Here is an 18,432-nt window from a genome sequence, read left to right as displayed (position 1 = left end):
TGAAGAAAGTTAGAAGCAGAATTTAAGGAGAATCAAGTTACAATTGCATCAATTGTATCTTCAAAGGAGGCTAATTCAGAACAAGTTTCTTCTCCTAACCGTAAAATGATGTACAACGAATGTTGTTAGTAAATAGACCAACAACGTATAGGATACAATCAAGAACTAGAACATACCGAATATTCATAATATATTATTCTCGCTATTGTTTGCTAGAGGTATGTGACGTTTTCTATACTTTAGTCTGGCTGAGCTTAAAAGTCATTTCCGTCGCTAAACTAATATCCAATGTCAATCAAACCAGCTGATGTGCAATCATGGTAAAACAGATTCCAGAATAAGAGATACTACACATTACTATACTCACTCTTTGGTCATGGTTTATATGAATATTTAGCTGACGATATAACCTAGAAGCTCTTTGGAAGGTTTTTTTTAACATAATTGATGTAGCCGTTATTTTGATTCTGATGTTTCTTACTTTTGCGTGCGTTTGTTCATTCGAGTCTTGATTTTAGATTTTATGCTGATGGATTGTTCTTACAGCCAATTGGTTAGTTCTGAATCAGGTGTCTTTCTAGTGGTTCTTAGGGTTCTTATTGGATGGGAACAGTAGGTTTACGAGAAGCATTGTTAACAGGAAGATTATTAGTAAGAGGAGCCCTCAGATGAGCATATTACCCCTAATGGCTGCAAAACAAAGAAATTGACCTTAATTTTCGTAAATTATCGGGTGACTATTGGAATGACAATGTATGTGCTTACCAATTCAGATAATGATTTTCTAACAATGGATACTAAACAATAGACGCGTTTTAATATTCATCATTCTTTTTAATACTATATTAATTATCTGAATTTCTTAGTAAAACTTTGGATAGGGTCAGGTAACTTACGCTGGCAACAGTGATCAATAATAATACAATAATATCGGTTTATACTAGTTAGCCACAGTGGTAATAATTTTCACATTGCCCCCCATGTAAGCAATCTTCGGTGGAGAAATTATTTATTAGTCATACCAACGGGAACCAAACCTGTAATAAAACCTTCGATCTTTACATAAACAATGAACGTCCTTCTTCCCCAGCTAAGCCAACTCCCTGACCCCTCGAATTGATTTTGCTAAGATATCAATGATTTTAAAAATTCGTAAAAAAGCCACTAGGGATCATCAATTTGTATAGAATACAATTCCCCCCCCCCCCCCCTACATTTACAACATATGCACATTCGGGCATATTGAGAACGGAGGATATTCAATGATCTTTATTCAAGAATAGTTACTGGTAATATGGGGATGATATCTTTAAGGGTTTTCAACCGATTGATTGATTTTGAATTCACCTAAGTTTTCATTTACTTTGATACTTTCTTAACTAATAAAACTAATATCAATTTTATGTTTATAATACCGTAAACCCCATTCCTCATATGTAGAAGGCTTCCCTACGAAGACAGATTTCAAGCCGTTTGTTTGTTTGCAATAACACTCGGTTGAAGACTTAATTGTATTTCAGTTTTGGTGTCTTGTAATGAAAACTATCAACGAAAAAAATTGACAATCTTCTTCAATTGGAAGCTCCTGTTGTTTCTTTCTTAAAAGCACACCAAATAAATTTGTATATATACATAAGATATAATATACGGTTCTCCTAATAGACTTAAACTTTTAATAATTCATAGAAAAACTTACAACAAAAATGAATGATGATATACTTGATAAACAATCTTATGTAAGTAACGCAAGTTTACATTATCTTCTACAAGAATTAATACCCATGACAATAAGAGTATCCCATAAACTATCAGATCCAACTACTACTTCTAAACTAGCAATTGAATCACAAGACACCCAAGATAATGATGGCCACCATCCAAATACACAACCAGACAAACCTTTATCAACAATTCCTAATGATTTCCCAGGAACAATTTCCATATTAGCCCATCCACTGTTACAACAAGATGAAATTACAATTCGAATCGAGAATTATGGTTATCAAATAGGACTTAAGATTGCTAATGTCTTACTCTACAAAATGACAAATTCTAAATTAATTGTTGATGTTTTAGATGTAATGAAATTTGTTTGTCGAGATGTTTGGGTATGTATGTATAATAAACAAATGGATAATTTACGAACAAATCATCGAGGTACATTTGTTTTAGTTGATAATAATTATCGATTAATTAATCAATTGAATAGTCCTAAAGGGATGCAAGATACTTTAAATAAACTGAAGGTTTATTTATGGTTTCCTTGTGGAGTTATTAGAGGAATATTAGCAAGTTTTGGTGTTGATGCTAATGTATCAGCTGAAATAACTCAATTCCCTTCAGTGACATTTAACATTCATACTACAATTAATAACTAAGTAGCAACTCTCCCTAAATAGATGTATAAGATATTAATTCAACGACCTATATAGATAGCTGCAATTCCATAGGTTTCGGGAAAATTTCGCACTCACGTGACTTCTCCTCTGACCTCGAACATAAATTTGAAATTTCGTATCAAACGACTCTTCACTTTGCTGTTGATAATATCATCCAAAATGTCAGAAACTAAACAACAGCCACAACCCCCAAGGATTCTTAGAATCAAGAGGAAAAGACATCAAGATCCATTACAAGCATTAATCTTAGAAGATACAAGAGCAGCAAAAAGATCCAAACCTTCATCACCAAAAGTATCCCCAAAATTAGCTCCAGTTGACTCTCCACTCTCCGCAAATCAACAACCACTGCAATCGATCCAACCATCGCAAGAACAGCAGGAACAACCAATTGTTGAGCCTCCTTCAAACTATGTTTTCAAATTAGCCAGAACTGATAATCCCTCAAATGTAAACATTCAAGATGAGTCCATCATCAACACCATCCTCTCAGAATCACAAACCCCACTTGACATCCAAGATACGACTAATAATGAATCCCAAACCAAAAAGAAATTCATCATCCCTCGAAATCAAATTGAAGAAGACGTAATCATCCCTCATGAACTTTCAGACATGATAGATTCATTCCTCATCTCAACCACCGCTACCGACAAACCATCCATCCCCAAACGTAAAAAACGAGGACGGAAAGATCTGATATCCCCCGATGATCACGCCGAACATCAAGGTGAGGAAGAAGAAGAAGAAGAAGGTGAATACGTCTATGATGTCTATCATCTCACCACCACCGAACCTATGACGACGGCAAATCATCCACAGTCGCAGATTGGATATATCAGATTCTTCAACGATGAAGAGGATGATATGAATAACAATAATGGTCGCGGGAATATTTTGATGAATAATGAAGAAGACAATAAATCTGGTGCAGAGGTGATGACTGATGATGAAGATTCGAATGCGGAATCGTTTTATCAGAATGATTATCCTTCAGATGAGGATGCTGGGGTATATAGTGATACCAATAATATTGAAGCTGGTGGTGATGGTATTGGAGTTGGTGTAGCTGATGAAGAGGAGGGATATGTCCCACATGAGGGGATTGGGTTGAAAGAGGATGAATATTTTGAATATAATGAAATTGAGGATTTTCAGTTAGATGAAGAGAAGAATGATGATCATGATGATGATGACCTAGATGAGTATGGGGATGGTGAGTATGAGGATGAGAATGAGGTCGGGTATAAACGGAATATCTTTTTCAAGAGTGATGAGTCGGACCCAATGGCAATACATCGAGATAAGATCTTTGGAAGATTGGAAAGGATGATTAATGAATCTTAATAATTAAAAATAAAAAAAAAGTTTATTACAATAGTTAGTATTTACATGTATTCAATGTACTATTCTGTTACAGTTAAGTGATTAGGCGAAGAAAAACTTGCTATCCATGACTTTGGTAATGTCTAAATTACCTTTCTTGGGAACTGGAATCGGCTCAAAAGGAACCAAAACCGGAACATATCGGTTCCCGTCAGTTCTATGCTCGCCAGCATTTGGATCGCCATATTCAACATATTTGCCTCCAATTTGCTTAAAATATAACTTCGGTTTATGTTCCTCCAACAATTTCCAAATATTACTCTCTTTGCCTCGTTCTGTAAGATCTGCCAATTCTTTATACAAATACTCCTCTTTTGTGCTTTTTTTTCTAATCTCTTTCAACTCTCTATATAAAACCTCATTATCGCTTTTAGCAAACCAAACAAGTTGAAAACTCTCCTTCCCCACTTCAGCGAAAGATAGTCTCATATTCTCCAACAAATCCATACTATGCAACTTCACAAACTCCTCCCTCAACAACACCGACATCTGATCAACATCCGCAGCATGCGTCCAGAACGCATCATGCACCGAAGCAAACGTTAACCCATTCCTAAAACAAGCATCTGCCGTCATGTGCATATGTGCCGCATCCATAGAATGAATAAAATTAGGTGCAATCCCATTCCGTTGTTTTTGAGTTTCTATAAGTGAAACCAGTCTTGACTTGACTGTGATACTCATAAGCTCAGTCATGGATTTAGTAAGTGTCTCCTTTCTATAGATCTGAATAACGGGAAATCCAATGGGCGTGGTCCATATAATGGGCCGATATGGTGCTGGTCTAGTGAAGATACAAGATCTCCTAGATGGTATGTTTTTGCGGATATAGTCTACACTTTGAAGATCATATGATTTCATTAATCGATCACCATTATTTACTAGCCAATCCTGGATTGACGCGGCACTGACAAATAATTCTGAAATCGAGTCTAATACTTGTTTACCAAGATAACCTGCAACTTTCCAACTAAGTCCCTTTAAGGCCCCTATATTTTCCAAGGAATGTGAACTTTTCTCCCATTTTCCCGGGTTGGACTTCACTTGATCTATAAGACTCCTGATTTCGTCATGTATCTGTTGCCGGGCTCCGCTAGTTGTGACACCATACACTTTGGTCATAACGGGACGTTTGATTAATTTTCGAGATAAGATATTCAAAGCGTTTCTGGCAATTCCGGCTTGCTCTTCACCCAAAGAATCGTCTTCAAGATCTCTTTCAATTCTGGTTTTTACTACGTTCATAACTTCAACATATACATCTTTTCTAGTTTCCAGAGGCAAAAGATTCACAGCAGCAGCTCCAATTTCATCCTTTCCCAATGCAGCATAATGTTGCAATCCATTACATGACCCATCCATATTTGCTGGTAATCTACATTCATATTCCTCGATCTTTCCGCCATTTTTTTCAAATTCAAGAACCTTCTTAATCTCTTTACAACATGCCAATAATTCAAATGGATCATCACCTTTCGTCCACCATTTATTCCCACCAAACGGATCGGTTGCCGAATCAATAATTTCAACTAAATTCTCATCACAAAATTCAATCGCTTGTTCCATTGAAAATCCTTTATTCCCAAACAAACTCGATGCCAGATATTTCAACCATTGAAACCCCAGATCTCCCAACTTCTTACTATGCCAAAACATCAACATCCCACGAATGATATCCAGATTAACATGTGAAAAATACGACATGGGATAACACCGACCCCGGAAATCTAACATGAAAGCATGATAAAACATATCCCCATTCTCCGCATAGATCGATATCACATCCTTAGCAGCTTCCAACAGATTCCTTTTGGTTGTGTTAGCTTTATATATCTCCCGTTCATAATAAGTTGCCTTTTTGCCTGGTTTTGGACTAATTGGAGGTGGGATCTTCAAGAATCCTTCCTTAAATTCCATGGCTTTCACAAAGATATCAAACATTTCGGGATTGATTGCCCAAGCTACCGATCCGAGTTTATCAAGTGATGAATAGACGAAATCTAATTCTCCTTGGAAACTGGCTCGTCTGAGATATTGAAAATATAATTTATCATTCCTGGGCACCAAACGGCCTCCGTCCAATAAAAGCCCGCCATTGTCGGGTTTCGTCCATGGTTTGGGGGGACATAACATTGGAAAATTGATTGATGTGTGACTTTCATTAAAGAGGTTCCCTAAATCGTCAAGAAGGATCGGATGCGGTTTGATAAGGTAATAGTCATAGAATTCCTTATGCATCTCATGACGAGATGCGATGAATGCGGGATATGTACCGTCTGGCCTTTGATTCATGAATTCTTTTGGAATAGATTCGTGGAATGAGTTTAACAATTCCAATCTTTCTTTATCGATAGGAATCGATGCATGATCCAAGAATATTTTGGTTAACAGATGTGTTAATCTATCCTTATTGAATTGTGATAGAGCTGGATAAAGGCGTCGTCTTTCTTGGTCCTGAATTAATGGTGACATTAGACTTCTATGGTATACCTGATTCATCCCCTGCCGGAGCTTGAATATTGGGGCATGGTTGTCTTCGGTTGCCAGGCATTCTGAAAATATTTTGGAGACCAATACACTCATCAATGTAGTTGGATTGGCTAATTCTAGATAAGGCTTGAGATCACATAGTACCTTTTCAACGTCCGTCTTTGGATTATTTGTTTGAAGAATAGTATTCACGTGGTTTGATGTGTCGATTATCCATTTGTTGATTATCTCGGGATTTTTCTGAGCGACACTATTGGCAGACCTTCTTTCAAATTGAAAACTACTAACAGGAGTGGTTATAAGATCAGAGTACTCCTCGACATTTAATTGTTTGGCATGATTGAATTCAGTGTAATCTCGCATAAAACGAATCCTATCTTCTGTGGATAATGTGTTGTAATAGTCGAAGAGTTTCATATCTCTAGGAACTTTCCCATTCCAGGTGAACTTATTTGAAACAATATACTTTGCCATATTTTCAAATGAAATAGTTTGAAATTCACTAAGGTATGGAGTAATGGGGACATTTGACGTCTTAACATTAGAATCATTCTTGGGTATTGCTAAACGGTCGAAAAATGGAATCTTCTCTTTCTGGCAGAGCTCTTTCAAAACCATTGCTAAATACAATTCCTTCAATTCACCACTAATCTTCTGTATGTTCAAATCATACTGTTTCATAGTTTTGAAAAAGTATTCTGAAATCAACGAACCAAACCTCCTAGTCTTCTCTGAACTCACAGCTACATGATATGAATGTAGAATACACATAAGGATCGAAATTCTGATTGAATCCGCCATCGTAGTATCATCAAGCATTCTGTCATATTTTTTAGATTTTTCAGATACCAGATTAAAATCGGTATGAGCTTGCTTAAGTAATCCAAGTGATCCAATTGATTGAGTCTTCATATAAAATGTCAAAGTCAACTGTAGACATTGATAATACGTCTCTAGTCGATATTTATGTCCATTAACATTTAAGATTTTGTCAAAAGCTAGTTTATGTAGTTTTCCAAGTGAATTGAATATTCGACCCATATCAAATGAAGATAGGGCCGACATGAATTGTATGACTTCATTCTGAGGTTTGCTTGGTTCATCTCTCTCCACCACTTCTCTCTGTATGTCAAATACTGATACGCCTGTGGTTGGTATTTGCCTTAGTGGCTCTATGGTATGAGATGAAGTTGCAAAACCAAAACCATGTGAAGATGAGGAAACATAGCGATGAGGTAGAAGTTGTCTTGGATGAATGCGATGTCGTATTCGCGATAGCACGTGTCTCTTCATCATATTATTTGGTTTCATATGTTTGACTCACACTGTGATGCATTGTTTATGGTCTATCATTTGAATTAAGTTATTTGATGAGTTGGGTAAAATCTCGGTTGTATAATTCCTGATTAACCCGAAAAAAAAAACCCGATGACTAATTTTTCGCTTTTTTTTACACCGCGCTTAATTCCCTCCCCCACCCACCAAATAGGGAAATTTCTTCGAGCTATTTAAGATCCCTTTTCCCCTTCTTTCTTTCTCCATTTTTATGTATTGATATATACTTCAAGCAACCTGCAACGCAATGTCATTAGGAACTAAATTATCCAAACAATTCGTTCGTCATATCTCAGACAAAGCATCCAGATTTGTCCCTAAATCCGGAGTATACCCAAAAGGATTCGTCGTTGGTGGTATTCATTCCGGAGTTAAAAAAGATGGTAAAACCTTAGATTTAGCCTTATTACAAAACACATTCGGTAAAGACGCTTCAGCAGCAGCAGTATTCACCACTAATAAATTCAAAGCCGCTCCCGTTCAAGTCTCTAGTAAAATCTTGAAGGAAAAAAAAGGACAAGGTATAAACTCTATTATTGTCAATAGTGGTAATGCCAATGCAGTGACCGGTGTTCAAGGGATGAAAGATGCAGAAGATATGGTGCTTGTTACTGATTCTGTACTTGAAAATTCTCAGCATTCCACATTTGTTATGTCAACTGGTGTTATTGGAAATAACTTACCTATTGATAATATTTTATCAGGTATTCCAAAATTAGCATTAAATCATTTAGGTAGTACTCATGAACATTGGATAAATTGTGCCAATGCAATTTGTACAACTGACACTTTCCCAAAATTAGTCACTAAACAATTCAGAATTGATGAAGATGTTTATACTTTAGCCGGTTTATGTAAAGGTGCTGGAATGATCTGTCCTAACATGGCAACCTTATTGGGTTTCTTTGTCACTGATGCCCCGGTTTCTCCTCAAGCATTACAACAAATCTTGAAACATGCAGTAGATAGGTCTTTCAACAGTATTACAGTTGACGGAGACATGTCCACCAATGACACAATTGTCGCAATTGCCAATGGAGCTGCTGGTGGTGAAGTAATTGAAAGTAATTCATCTTCTTCAGAAAGATATGCAAAATTACAACATGAAGTCACTGACTTTGCTCAAAAATTGGCTCAATTGGTTGTTAGGGATGGTGAGGGTGCTACCAAGTTTATCACCATTAATGTTAAGGATGCATTATCTTATAAAGATGCTAAAGAGATTGCATCTACTGTTGCCAATTCATCTCTTTTCAAGACTGCTATGTATGGGAAAGATGCTAATTGGGGTCGTATTTTGTGTGCAATTGGATATTCCGATGTTTCTCAAGCAAATTCAGTCATCCCTGATAGAACAAGTGTTAAATTTGTTCCAGTTGATGGAAGTGAACATTTGAAATTATTGGTCAATGGAGAACCAGAAAAGGTGGATGAAGAAAGAGCTTCACAAATTTTACAAGATGAAGATCTTATTATTGAAATTGATTTGGGTACTGGAGCTGGTCAAGAAGCCACTTTCTGGACTTGTGATTTGACGCATGAGTATGTTACTATTAATGGGGATTATAGATCTTAGAAGATATTTTGTAGTAGTGTGTAGAATTGCATATTTGTATTCTATAGTAGTTAATTTTCTGAAAAATACATAAATTAAAATCATATATGAAAGGGTACTTATTATTCTGCATACGTTAATAGATAAAGAGTAGCAACCAATGACAATCTCCCCAATTATTGTTGTCTCACCCCAGATTCCAGTTGTTGTTGATCGGATTGTCGGTTAAAAACAAGCAAAGGACTACCTAACAATGAGTTAGCTTTCGATCCTCCTAAAGAATGTGAAGCAAGTGACGAAACACTACTAGTCATATTTGATAATTTTGTTTTAAAACTAAACATGCTTTGATCAATTCCTGAAATCTTTCTTGCGATTTCCACAATTGGCCAAGGTAATGCCCTAAACACAGGAATAAACTTCCCATATAATGGTATCTTAATCTCACCTCTTCTCCCTTGTTCAATTGAAGTTACGACACATTTAGCAACAAATCTAGGATCTAATTCTGGTGCCAACATTGTAGAAGGGGTACTAACTCCCTTAAACATTGTTGTTTTTAATTGTCCAGGACAGATTAACAATGTTTTAATTCCATGGGGATTAAGGGATGGAGGACCAAGTTCATAAGTTAAAGATTCATGTAAAGCAATTAAACCTGATTTTGATGCCCCATAAGCACTTAATCTTGCTGGTGACATGTATCCTAATACAGAAGCGATAGTTACGATATATCCTCGTTTTAGTATAATCATATCAGGAAGAAAAGCTTTGATTGTATAAAAGCTAGATAAAAGATTGATTTGAATAGTTTGTTCAATTTCTTGATAAGTTAAATCAAGAACAGTTCTTCCAGTAGTTATACCAGCATTATTAATCAAAACGGTGATGATACCTACATCTCTTTGAATAAGCTTTTGACAATCTAAAATCTGTTGTCTATCACCAACATCACATTGATAATAATTTACATTTGGTATCTTTTCATTTTCAGGAGGAAGTTTAATATCTAATACAACAAGTTTAGCTCCTCTAGCAGCAAGTTGCAGAACAATTTCTTTACCTAATCCAGTAACACCACCAGTAACTAATACAATATCAAATTTTGGTTCAAATGTGTTTCCAACTATGAAGTTGGAGAATACTCGGAATCTATGATTCAACCAATACAAGAAAGCAACAATCATTTTTACTTGTACTTGATAATGTTTGATTATAATTCGATAGTTAATTTGCTTGTTGCAAAAAATAAACTACAGAGACTTAAGTGTTGCAAAAAAATTGACAAAAAATTGAAGGTAAATATTTACATAAGGAGAAAGAGAGAAAGGGAGAGGGAAAGCAACGAAAACTCTCTATACTAAATCATATTCCAATCAGCTATATCCCTCTACAGTCAACCTCCCTAATAGCTCTATATGTATTGGATCTAATTGACAATAAGCCAATACTGGGGAAGTAACTCTAGCTAGCTTAATCGTTTTGCAACAGAAAAAGTCGTGTACGAAGTCCCAATATTTCCTGCACTCTAAAAAATTTTCATTCTTGTTTCTTCTTAGATTTATCAATCATTGTTGATTGTCAAATCATATCCACTCCTAAAATAGATAAACACATACGATAAAGATGGTTTCAGCGACTCTTCCTAGATTTTCAATAGTTGCCCAAGTTCACAGATTAAATAGAATTGCTGGTGTTGGTAGCCCAGCGACCGCTTTTAGACTTAATACAAAGAAGTTCACTGGTCTTGAATTACAATTAAATGAAAAGATGAAAGCAGCAGAAGGTCTTAAAGAATTCTGGAAAACCAATCTTCCTACTTTGAAATTTCATAATGATGATTTTGGATTCCGAGTAACAAAGATTCAACTTGCAGATGAAACTGAAGAAGTAAAATGTCCAGTTAAATTAAAAGTCTTTGGAGTTGATCAAAAGGATAATTTCGAACTTGATTGTAAATCAAAACCTCGAAGTCTTATCTTTGAAGAGTTCATTAAGCATATAGAAGCTAAACAAGTTCCTGAAGAAGAAATCCCAGTCCTTCTGACTCGTCCTAGTGATAAAAAGAAAAACAGTGAGAATTGATTGCCCAAAGAAGGAGTTAGAAATATTCATTACTTGTACATAGAGCATGTTTATACAGATTTCGTTGCATACATACAGACATCCCCTACCTTCCCCCTAATGGCACTAATGTTGTCTTTAATAAATACTTTAGGTTTCAAGGACTTACGAATGTAAGAATTCTAATAATTTTGCTTTCCCCTTTGCTTCCATAAGCTTCTTAATTTGAAGTAATTCTTTGATCTCTTCATCTTTCAAGTCGTCAGTAGACGGTTTCTCACTCACAGCTAGAGAAACAGCTTCTAACAATTCATTAAAATTAAGTTTCTTATTACTATTCTCCTTCATCAATTTAAGTCCTTCCACCGCATCAGATTCATCCCGTTCTCTTTCGACCTTTCCTTGTTCTTCATAATGAGAAATGTCTTCCATAACCCTATTTTTCTTCCGTTCTGACTCTGCCTTTGTCTTGGAAACAAAATCCAATATGATCAGTCTTTCAGGAATTCGATAAATAAATGAATCTTTGGACCCATCCGATCTCGGACAAGTCATGCTAATAACTTTTGCAAGTTGTGTAGATGCAATTGCCGCCACACCATTTTTTGTGGATACAGTTTGGAAATAATCCGGAACTTCATATTCTGGATGGATTGCCTCCATATTCCTCCCCCAATTTTTCAAGATCTTGGCATTTTGATATGCCTTTTCTGAATTCATGAAATCTTTTGATTGATATTCTAAATATTCTTCTAACTCTGGTGTTGATTCTGGTTTTAAATATGGTTGATCATCAAATTTAATGACAATATTACTCATGGCGGCAATCTTAAGGAAATTACTATGTAGTGTGTTATCAACAACTTTCGTATCTCTAAATTGTCGCATTTTGGCGAAGCCAGGCGGGAATAATTGTTCAATATGATTTGGACAACGCCATTTATTTCCAATAGTTTTCGGGCCAAACATTGGTTCTTCTAAACAATCAATATGCCAAACAAGTGGACAATAATCACATTGAATTAACGTCCTATTATTTAATCCAGATTCTCCACATTTGTGACATAAATAAGGATTCCCATATTTATCATACAAACTTTCAATTTCTAAATCATTATTTCTATTATGTCCCGGAATCTGGGTGCCTGAGCTTTTACCAACCGGTATATCCGGTTTCATAGTATCATCCGAATAATCACCATTATCTCCCGTTGTCACCCCAATAAACGTCTCATCTCTTAAATGTCTAGGAAGTTGAAACACCTTCAGATCTCTTGTTTCATTCTGATTCAACAATTCCCCAAAAATCCCAATCTCATTCCAATTCTTAACAAGGCCGGGAATTCGTTTCGCAGTACATTCACGACAAAACCAATCATCTTCAGGTGCTTCCTCAATTGGGGGGTCACAACAAGTGAAATGGAACGATTTGGGACATGTTTCACAACATATAAATACCCCTGGTCCACCACATGCAAAGCAAAAATCATCATTGTCTTTAGTAGGATCATTATTTTCTTGGCTTGTGGATGTCGCCAATTCCACTTTATTTATCGTCGTTGTTGTTGCTGCACCAGGGGCATTTAAGTTGGTACCAGATGGCTTTTTGGGTGATATGATCTTGATTCGTTTTGGTGATACGTTTGAATTATTATCATCTTTCGCACTGCCTCTTTTCTTTGATCGCGATGGCGATTGCTGTTGTTCTGGTTTGGGTGTTTTGACAATAAGTTTCAATTTTGCCGTTCTCATTGGACGAGACTTTATTGCCACGGGGTTCCTAATCTCACTATCTTCCGTTAGCCGTTCACCTAACTTCGTTTTCAATTCTTTCTTGTATATTTTTTCAATTTCTGGTTCTACTTGTAATTCATCTAACGAAATAATACCAACACCAGTTGGTTGTCCACCCGCAGCTGTAGGTGATGCCACATTTCCACCTGCACCAGGAACTGCTGACCCTTCTCGTGATGTCGAATTACTACCACTACCACTTCTATTCGACGATCGTCTATATTTAGCGGGCCATAACGATTCCTTTTTCACTTTGGCACTAGGGAATGATTCCAATGATAATCCAGTATATATCGGCGTAGGTTCTGCCAATTTCGGTTCTATAAACACCTTCTCACCATTTCTATAAACAACACCACCACTACCATTATCATTTTGTCCATTGGTATGTATCACACCCCTGGCTCCTCCTTCGTGAATATCTGGAGATGGACCAAGTTGAGGGGTATTCTCCAATGAGACTTCCTTTTCGGCAATCCGGGCAGATTTTCTCTTCAATTTAGAACCCGAAGGATCACTCTCTGCTTTCTTGGGTGGTGTAGGAGTTGGTGTAGTTGATCCCAGACGACCGGAACCTGGCGATGGTTTTAGAATCTTGCTGTTGAGTTTCTTGGTTGGAGTAGCAGGCGTAGTGGGCGTGGAGGTGGATTTAATTGTAATCTGACCGTTCCGCAGCAAATTTAATTTGACCATACGAGCACGTCCATTACCAGAAGTAAATCTTCCAGTATGTGGATCCCTAGGAGTAGCACTCATTGTGGATGTAAACTTGACTTTTGAAAGGTTTTGGATATTTGACTTTGAAATCTCAGATTTTGAAATTGGATTCAAAAAAAAAAAATTGTCAGTTCAGCGATTTTTGCCAATGATCAGATCGACATGGCTTATATTCCTTTCCACCCGAGGAGCCCGTTGATGCTTTATAAGAATGAAGATATCTGATTCGTTACATGTTTTATTGACAGTCGTAGAATATTATCCACGTAAGAGATAATTTATATAGATATATAAGTAAAATAGAACAGTTGCAGCAAAGGTGAAAGAACAAACGTCTATTAGAGAATGACCTATTCAGCCTTTGGAGCAGCCTTCTTCTTTGGAGTCTTTAAAGGTTGGGCCAAAGTTTCTAATACTTCTTCATCCTTAATTTCTTTTTCAGTTTTATATAATTCAGGGTTAAAAGTAGGAGTAGTATATCTAACAATACCATTCTTAGTGATACCAAAGGTAGTAAAGAATTGAGCAATATATTCACCTTCCTTTTCAACAACAATATCATAAGGTAAAAGAACCTTATGGTTAGTTGGTTCAGCCAATCCACCTCTTGATTTCTTTGGTTCATCTAAATTACGGATATTATAAGGGAAAGGTTGATTATTACATTTGGTCTTAAACTCACTTAAAATTTTATGAGATAATTTCATCTTTAAAGCATATGAATTACCAGTAAGTTTATATAAGGAAGTTCTATAATTACCTGGTTTAACTTTCCCATCAGCAGAAGTTGAAATCAAAATATCTAATCCGAAAACATCATTTTCGTCAAATCTAACAGTTTCCATAGAACTTTTATTTTGTTTAGTTGGATTAATAATGATTTCTTTAGATCCATATAATACATTTCTTTCTTGATTATGAGATAACATACTTTCAACAGGAGTACATTCAAATTCTTTTGCAACTTTCCCAACAATATTGGTAACATCCCAATTTCTATTTTTTGGTCTAAAAGTTCTAATGGCTGCTTCAGAAGCTTTCCATGCTGCATGTAATAAATCTGCCTTTTTACCAGTAATTGGGTTTTCAGCACTCTCGCCAACAACAATAGTTTCAGCAACAATAGCTGGGAACCCATCAATTTGAACACCCAACATGATGTTAACAACATCGCCATCCTTCAACTTAATGTTTGCTTCATCATCTTCACTAATTGGAGCTAAATGAGCAGGAATATGATTTGGATTAACACAAGTTGGGAATGCAATTCCTTTTGGAATTTTGGAAGTCTTCTTGGAATTATAAATTTTGGATAATTCTTCATTTAATAATTCATCACCTTTAACTGAAAGTTCATAAGTAGTAGCACCATCAATAGTTAATGCTCTGACTTGTGCCAAGACACGATTGGCAATTTCACCAGCTGTTTTATATTTGGAAACAACATCAGAATTGGCAATTGTATAATCTGGAGTTGTAGCTGCGGTTTCTAAATAGGCAGGGTTAGCATTGGCTCATAGATGAATAAGTTTATACTCTTAGAATTGAAATACATACTTGTTTCTGTACTCATATTGTATAGGTTGTTACTTCGTCTCCTGGCAATGAAATTTGAAATTGAAAATTTTCCATCCCTCAAAAATTCATACTGTCAGTGTCTCTCTTCCCGTGCGAAGTTATTAACAACCATCTTGTTTGGGCGATTGACATGGATGCGGCGCAACAGAAAAAAAGATTCTGATGCGCGTGTAGAACGGGAGCAATTGAAGGAACCAAAGCGCAACACCAGAACACTTCAACGTCGTCTTTAAACTATATTTACTTCTTAGGGGAAAAAGGCCATATAAAAGATAGTATGGCCAATTACATTGTATGTCTAGCTCACTTCTGTGAACTACATGGACCATCCACAATAGTTTGCACTCAAGTTACTACCGAAAATAAAAAGGAAGAATATATCTTACCTTCAAATTCTCGAGTCCAAGTATGTTCATCATGTCAATTAATCCTTCCTGATGAAGATGCAGTCAATATTGTAACTAAAGATTCCACTGCCAATAGCAATGCCAATACCACTCGAGTTTTCATATCTACTCATTATCCATTGTCGCAAAAACGATATACATCCTTAACTAAATTGGTTATGAAATCATTATCAGTAGAAACTACAGCAGAATCATCAAAACCAATGTTTTATGGGGATATGATTTATGGATATTGTATAAATAAAATATTTAAAATAAATGATTTAAATGCTCGAGGATCAGAAAGGAAATATTCATTAATGTTAATTTCAGATTCTGAAACTGATTTATTAATGAATTGGGATATAATAACAATTTATTTCAATGAAATTATTGATATGATTCAACAAAGAGTTGCAACTATAACAGAAGAGAATATTAAACGAGATACAGCAAATGGTAGTAATCTTGGTATGTTGGGCAATGAGAAATATCTTAGACGATCTTTAATTAAACCCAAATCTTTAGTTGAATTAACAAATGATACTGGTATTTTTGTTAAGATTCATTTATGGGCAGTTGAACTATTAAAAGATATATTAAAATAACCCGAAGTCTATAGATCTATGTATTGTACTCCCTGCCAAAAATATCACGATTCTTATGAAGTTATGACTCTTGAATAGTTCTTGCTCTGTGAAGAATCCAAGGATAAATAACAAACGATTCCAATTCATCATCAAGTGAATAACTCACAGTATCTCTTCTTAACATCTCATTCTTATGTAATTGAGTCATCTTCCCGGTATATTTAAACTCCAATAAAGTATCCTCATCCAAACATTCATTCCCAATACCATCACCTTTACAGATATCTTTATGAATCCAGAGTCTTAGAACTGGTCTATACAAATAATCCTTATATTTCTTCGCTCTAAGTCCTAATGGATATTCTCTCCGGAGAACTCGCTTATAGTTTGCAGGAACCCAAGCTCTAACCCCTTCAAACAATGTTTGTCGTAATGGATGCAAATCCTCCAATATATAAAAATGATCATCTCGACAATTAAACAAATTCTTCAGATTCAATAATTCAACTTTCTTAGACTCCAATGAATTCATTAATACTTCCTGATCAACTGTCATAGAATCACGCTTTTCCAAAAAATCATTATCTATAACCTGATTGAATTCTTTTGCTTTATTTCCAAATTGCTTTTCAATCGTAGAATTCAATATTGAAGCGTCGCTATATCCCAAAGCAGTAATATCGACATACATCCCACTATTCACATCTATAAACCTCGCATCTATCGTATTATTTCCCTTATCATCACCTTGGTTCATGAACGTTGGATTCACATCTAGGTAATATCCACCACTTCCAGTATTCAATCCCTCATCAACACCCAAATCATACACAAATGTCAGATTATATTTCACAAGCAACTCCATATCCCCCATTGGCAACTGGACATCCAAATCATCATCCCAAGGCAAATTAATTCCATTCCAATACCAACCCAATAACGTCCCATGAGCTAGCCAGGTCCTGATACCTATCCCCTGGGCAAAATGCAACCAAGCCCGAGTGAGGGAATGAAGGATGGCTTTTCGTTCATAGGGTGAATAGGTTATTTGTTTGAAGAAACGCCAGTCATAATGGCTGCCTTTGGAAGAGTGATTGACGTGGGATTCGTGGAAATATTTGAATTCGGCATGAGTTGTGTTCAAATGGGTGTTGATGAAATCGGACTTGGATAGGGTGGGTTTGGAGTTTGGGAGGTGTATGATTGTTATTGTGGATTGAGGGATATTTGACAGTATGAAAGCAAGACTGTTTGCATGCTTATTCCAAGTGTTTCTTAAGCTTGTAATAACTTCAATCAAGCTAATGCTGTCTTTCATTCCTGCTGATCTTTCTATTAAAGCACTTATAGATCCTGAATTGGAACAACTGTTACTAGTAGGAACCATAAGACTATCAACACCATGAGTGCCACCTGCTCCAAGATACATGATCTGTTTGGGAATCGGCGCCGAATTCATCAAATAATTATATCCAACAACTACTCTCGCTTGTTCAGACATCGTTTCATCGATTGGTCCATCAATTCTGAATCTTGTCCTAGATCTACCTAATACGTCATGACATTGTGACAAGAGCGAATTCAAATTTGCATATTTCGTTAATTCTAAACATGTAAATGAATCGAGATTATCTATTGATGGTCTGGCGATAACGACATCCCAACTAAATGGTATGCTGAACGTAGGATCTATGTTGTTGTTTATATTTGTTGATTGGATTAATGAATTTAGTGATAGTGCAGGATATAATCTTGGATCAAAAATATCTTTATCATTATGATAATATCCATATTTAGATTTGATATTGGTTGGGATGGATGATCTTTGTAGTTGTTGTTTAATCAGATTGTTGAGTTGATGAATGTCGATGAATGAGATTTCATGATTGTGTTGGATCTTATATTGTAAGAACTGAAATAAACATATTGATAACAGGAGTAGAATGAATAGAAGAAATGGAAGTATGATGAGACATACTTGTTTTCGTATCGTTGAACGTATTTTGTCCCTTGGCAGTTGTTGATGTTCTCCCATTCATTCCCATATGGTCAACTTCAAACTCATAAGAGGATTTGATAAGAAAATGAAATTCGATTGGTTGTAAAAAGAGCAAATATGCTACAAGATGAAACGTTAA

The 18,432-nt window shown here is 35.8% G+C and overlaps 10 protein-coding genes across 10 annotated transcripts; 5 read left to right on the top strand and 5 right to left on the bottom strand. All coding sequences in view use genetic code 12, as the record gives it.

The window, feature by feature from the left end:
- Positions 1–1,703: 1,703 nt before the first annotated feature.
- Positions 1,704–2,378, top strand: TRS33 (Trs33p; the record flags this gene model as incomplete). The annotated part of the gene is made up of 1 exon (XM_049409998.1): positions 1,704–2,378. One exon carries the CDS (start codon positions 1,704–1,706, stop codon positions 2,376–2,378), a length of 675 nt encoding a protein of 224 aa, XP_049260851.1.
- A 180-nt stretch (positions 2,379–2,558) lies between these two features.
- Positions 2,559–3,746, top strand: J8A68_005883 (uncharacterized protein; the record flags this gene model as incomplete). The annotated part of the gene is made up of 1 exon (XM_049409997.1): positions 2,559–3,746. One exon carries the CDS (start codon positions 2,559–2,561, stop codon positions 3,744–3,746), a length of 1,188 nt encoding a protein of 395 aa, XP_049260850.1.
- An 81-nt stretch (positions 3,747–3,827) lies between these two features.
- On the bottom strand, positions 3,828–7,571 carry J8A68_005882 (uncharacterized protein; the record flags this gene model as incomplete). The annotated part of the gene is made up of 1 exon (XM_049409996.1): positions 3,828–7,571. The coding sequence occupies one exon, from the start codon at positions 7,569–7,571 to the stop codon at positions 3,828–3,830; it is 3,744 nt and encodes a 1,247-aa protein (XP_049260849.1).
- A 286-nt stretch (positions 7,572–7,857) lies between these two features.
- On the top strand, positions 7,858–9,186 carry ECM42 (glutamate N-acetyltransferase; the record flags this gene model as incomplete). The annotated part of the gene is made up of 1 exon (XM_049409995.1): positions 7,858–9,186. The coding sequence occupies one exon, from the start codon at positions 7,858–7,860 to the stop codon at positions 9,184–9,186; it is 1,329 nt and encodes a 442-aa protein (XP_049260848.1).
- Positions 9,187–9,341: 155 nt separating this feature from the next.
- On the bottom strand, positions 9,342–10,352 carry J8A68_005880 (short-chain dehydrogenase/reductase; the record flags this gene model as incomplete). Its single annotated transcript, XM_049409993.1, has 1 exon — positions 9,342–10,352. The coding sequence occupies one exon, from the start codon at positions 10,350–10,352 to the stop codon at positions 9,342–9,344; it is 1,011 nt and encodes a 336-aa protein (XP_049260847.1).
- Positions 10,353–10,791: 439 nt separating this feature from the next.
- Positions 10,792–11,250, top strand: J8A68_005879 (mitochondrial 54S ribosomal protein MRP49; the record flags this gene model as incomplete). The annotated part of the gene is made up of 1 exon (XM_049409992.1): positions 10,792–11,250. The coding sequence occupies one exon, from the start codon at positions 10,792–10,794 to the stop codon at positions 11,248–11,250; it is 459 nt and encodes a 152-aa protein (XP_049260846.1).
- Positions 11,251–11,394: 144 nt separating this feature from the next.
- Positions 11,395–13,779, bottom strand: J8A68_005878 (uncharacterized protein; the record flags this gene model as incomplete). Its single annotated transcript, XM_049409991.1, has 1 exon — positions 11,395–13,779. The coding sequence occupies one exon, from the start codon at positions 13,777–13,779 to the stop codon at positions 11,395–11,397; it is 2,385 nt and encodes a 794-aa protein (XP_049260845.1).
- Positions 13,780–14,090: 311 nt separating this feature from the next.
- Positions 14,091–15,313, bottom strand: J8A68_005877 (uncharacterized protein; the record flags this gene model as incomplete). Its single annotated transcript, XM_049409990.1, has 2 exons — positions 14,091–15,229; positions 15,298–15,313. The coding sequence occupies 2 exons, from the start codon at positions 15,311–15,313 to the stop codon at positions 14,091–14,093; spliced, it is 1,155 nt and encodes a 384-aa protein (XP_049260844.1).
- Positions 15,314–15,595: 282 nt separating this feature from the next.
- On the top strand, positions 15,596–16,312 carry J8A68_005876 (uncharacterized protein; the record flags this gene model as incomplete). Its single annotated transcript, XM_049409989.1, has 1 exon — positions 15,596–16,312. One exon carries the CDS (start codon positions 15,596–15,598, stop codon positions 16,310–16,312), a length of 717 nt encoding a protein of 238 aa, XP_049260843.1.
- A 61-nt stretch (positions 16,313–16,373) lies between these two features.
- On the bottom strand, positions 16,374–18,329 carry J8A68_005875 (uncharacterized protein; the record flags this gene model as incomplete). The annotated part of the gene is made up of 2 exons (XM_049409988.1): positions 16,374–18,206; positions 18,273–18,329. The coding sequence occupies 2 exons, from the start codon at positions 18,327–18,329 to the stop codon at positions 16,374–16,376; spliced, it is 1,890 nt and encodes a 629-aa protein (XP_049260842.1).
- Between the last annotated feature and the right edge of the window lie 103 nt (positions 18,330–18,432).

This window comes from Hemisphaericaspora subhashii, assembly GCF_019202705.1.
Source record: "Hemisphaericaspora subhashii strain CBS 10753 chromosome Unknown scaffold11, whole genome shotgun sequence".
NCBI classification, from domain to species: Eukaryota; Fungi; Ascomycota; class Pichiomycetes; order Serinales; family Debaryomycetaceae; genus Hemisphaericaspora; species Hemisphaericaspora subhashii.
The sequence above is the reverse complement of the archived record's forward strand: the minus strand, read 5'-3'. Positions and strand labels throughout refer to the sequence as shown.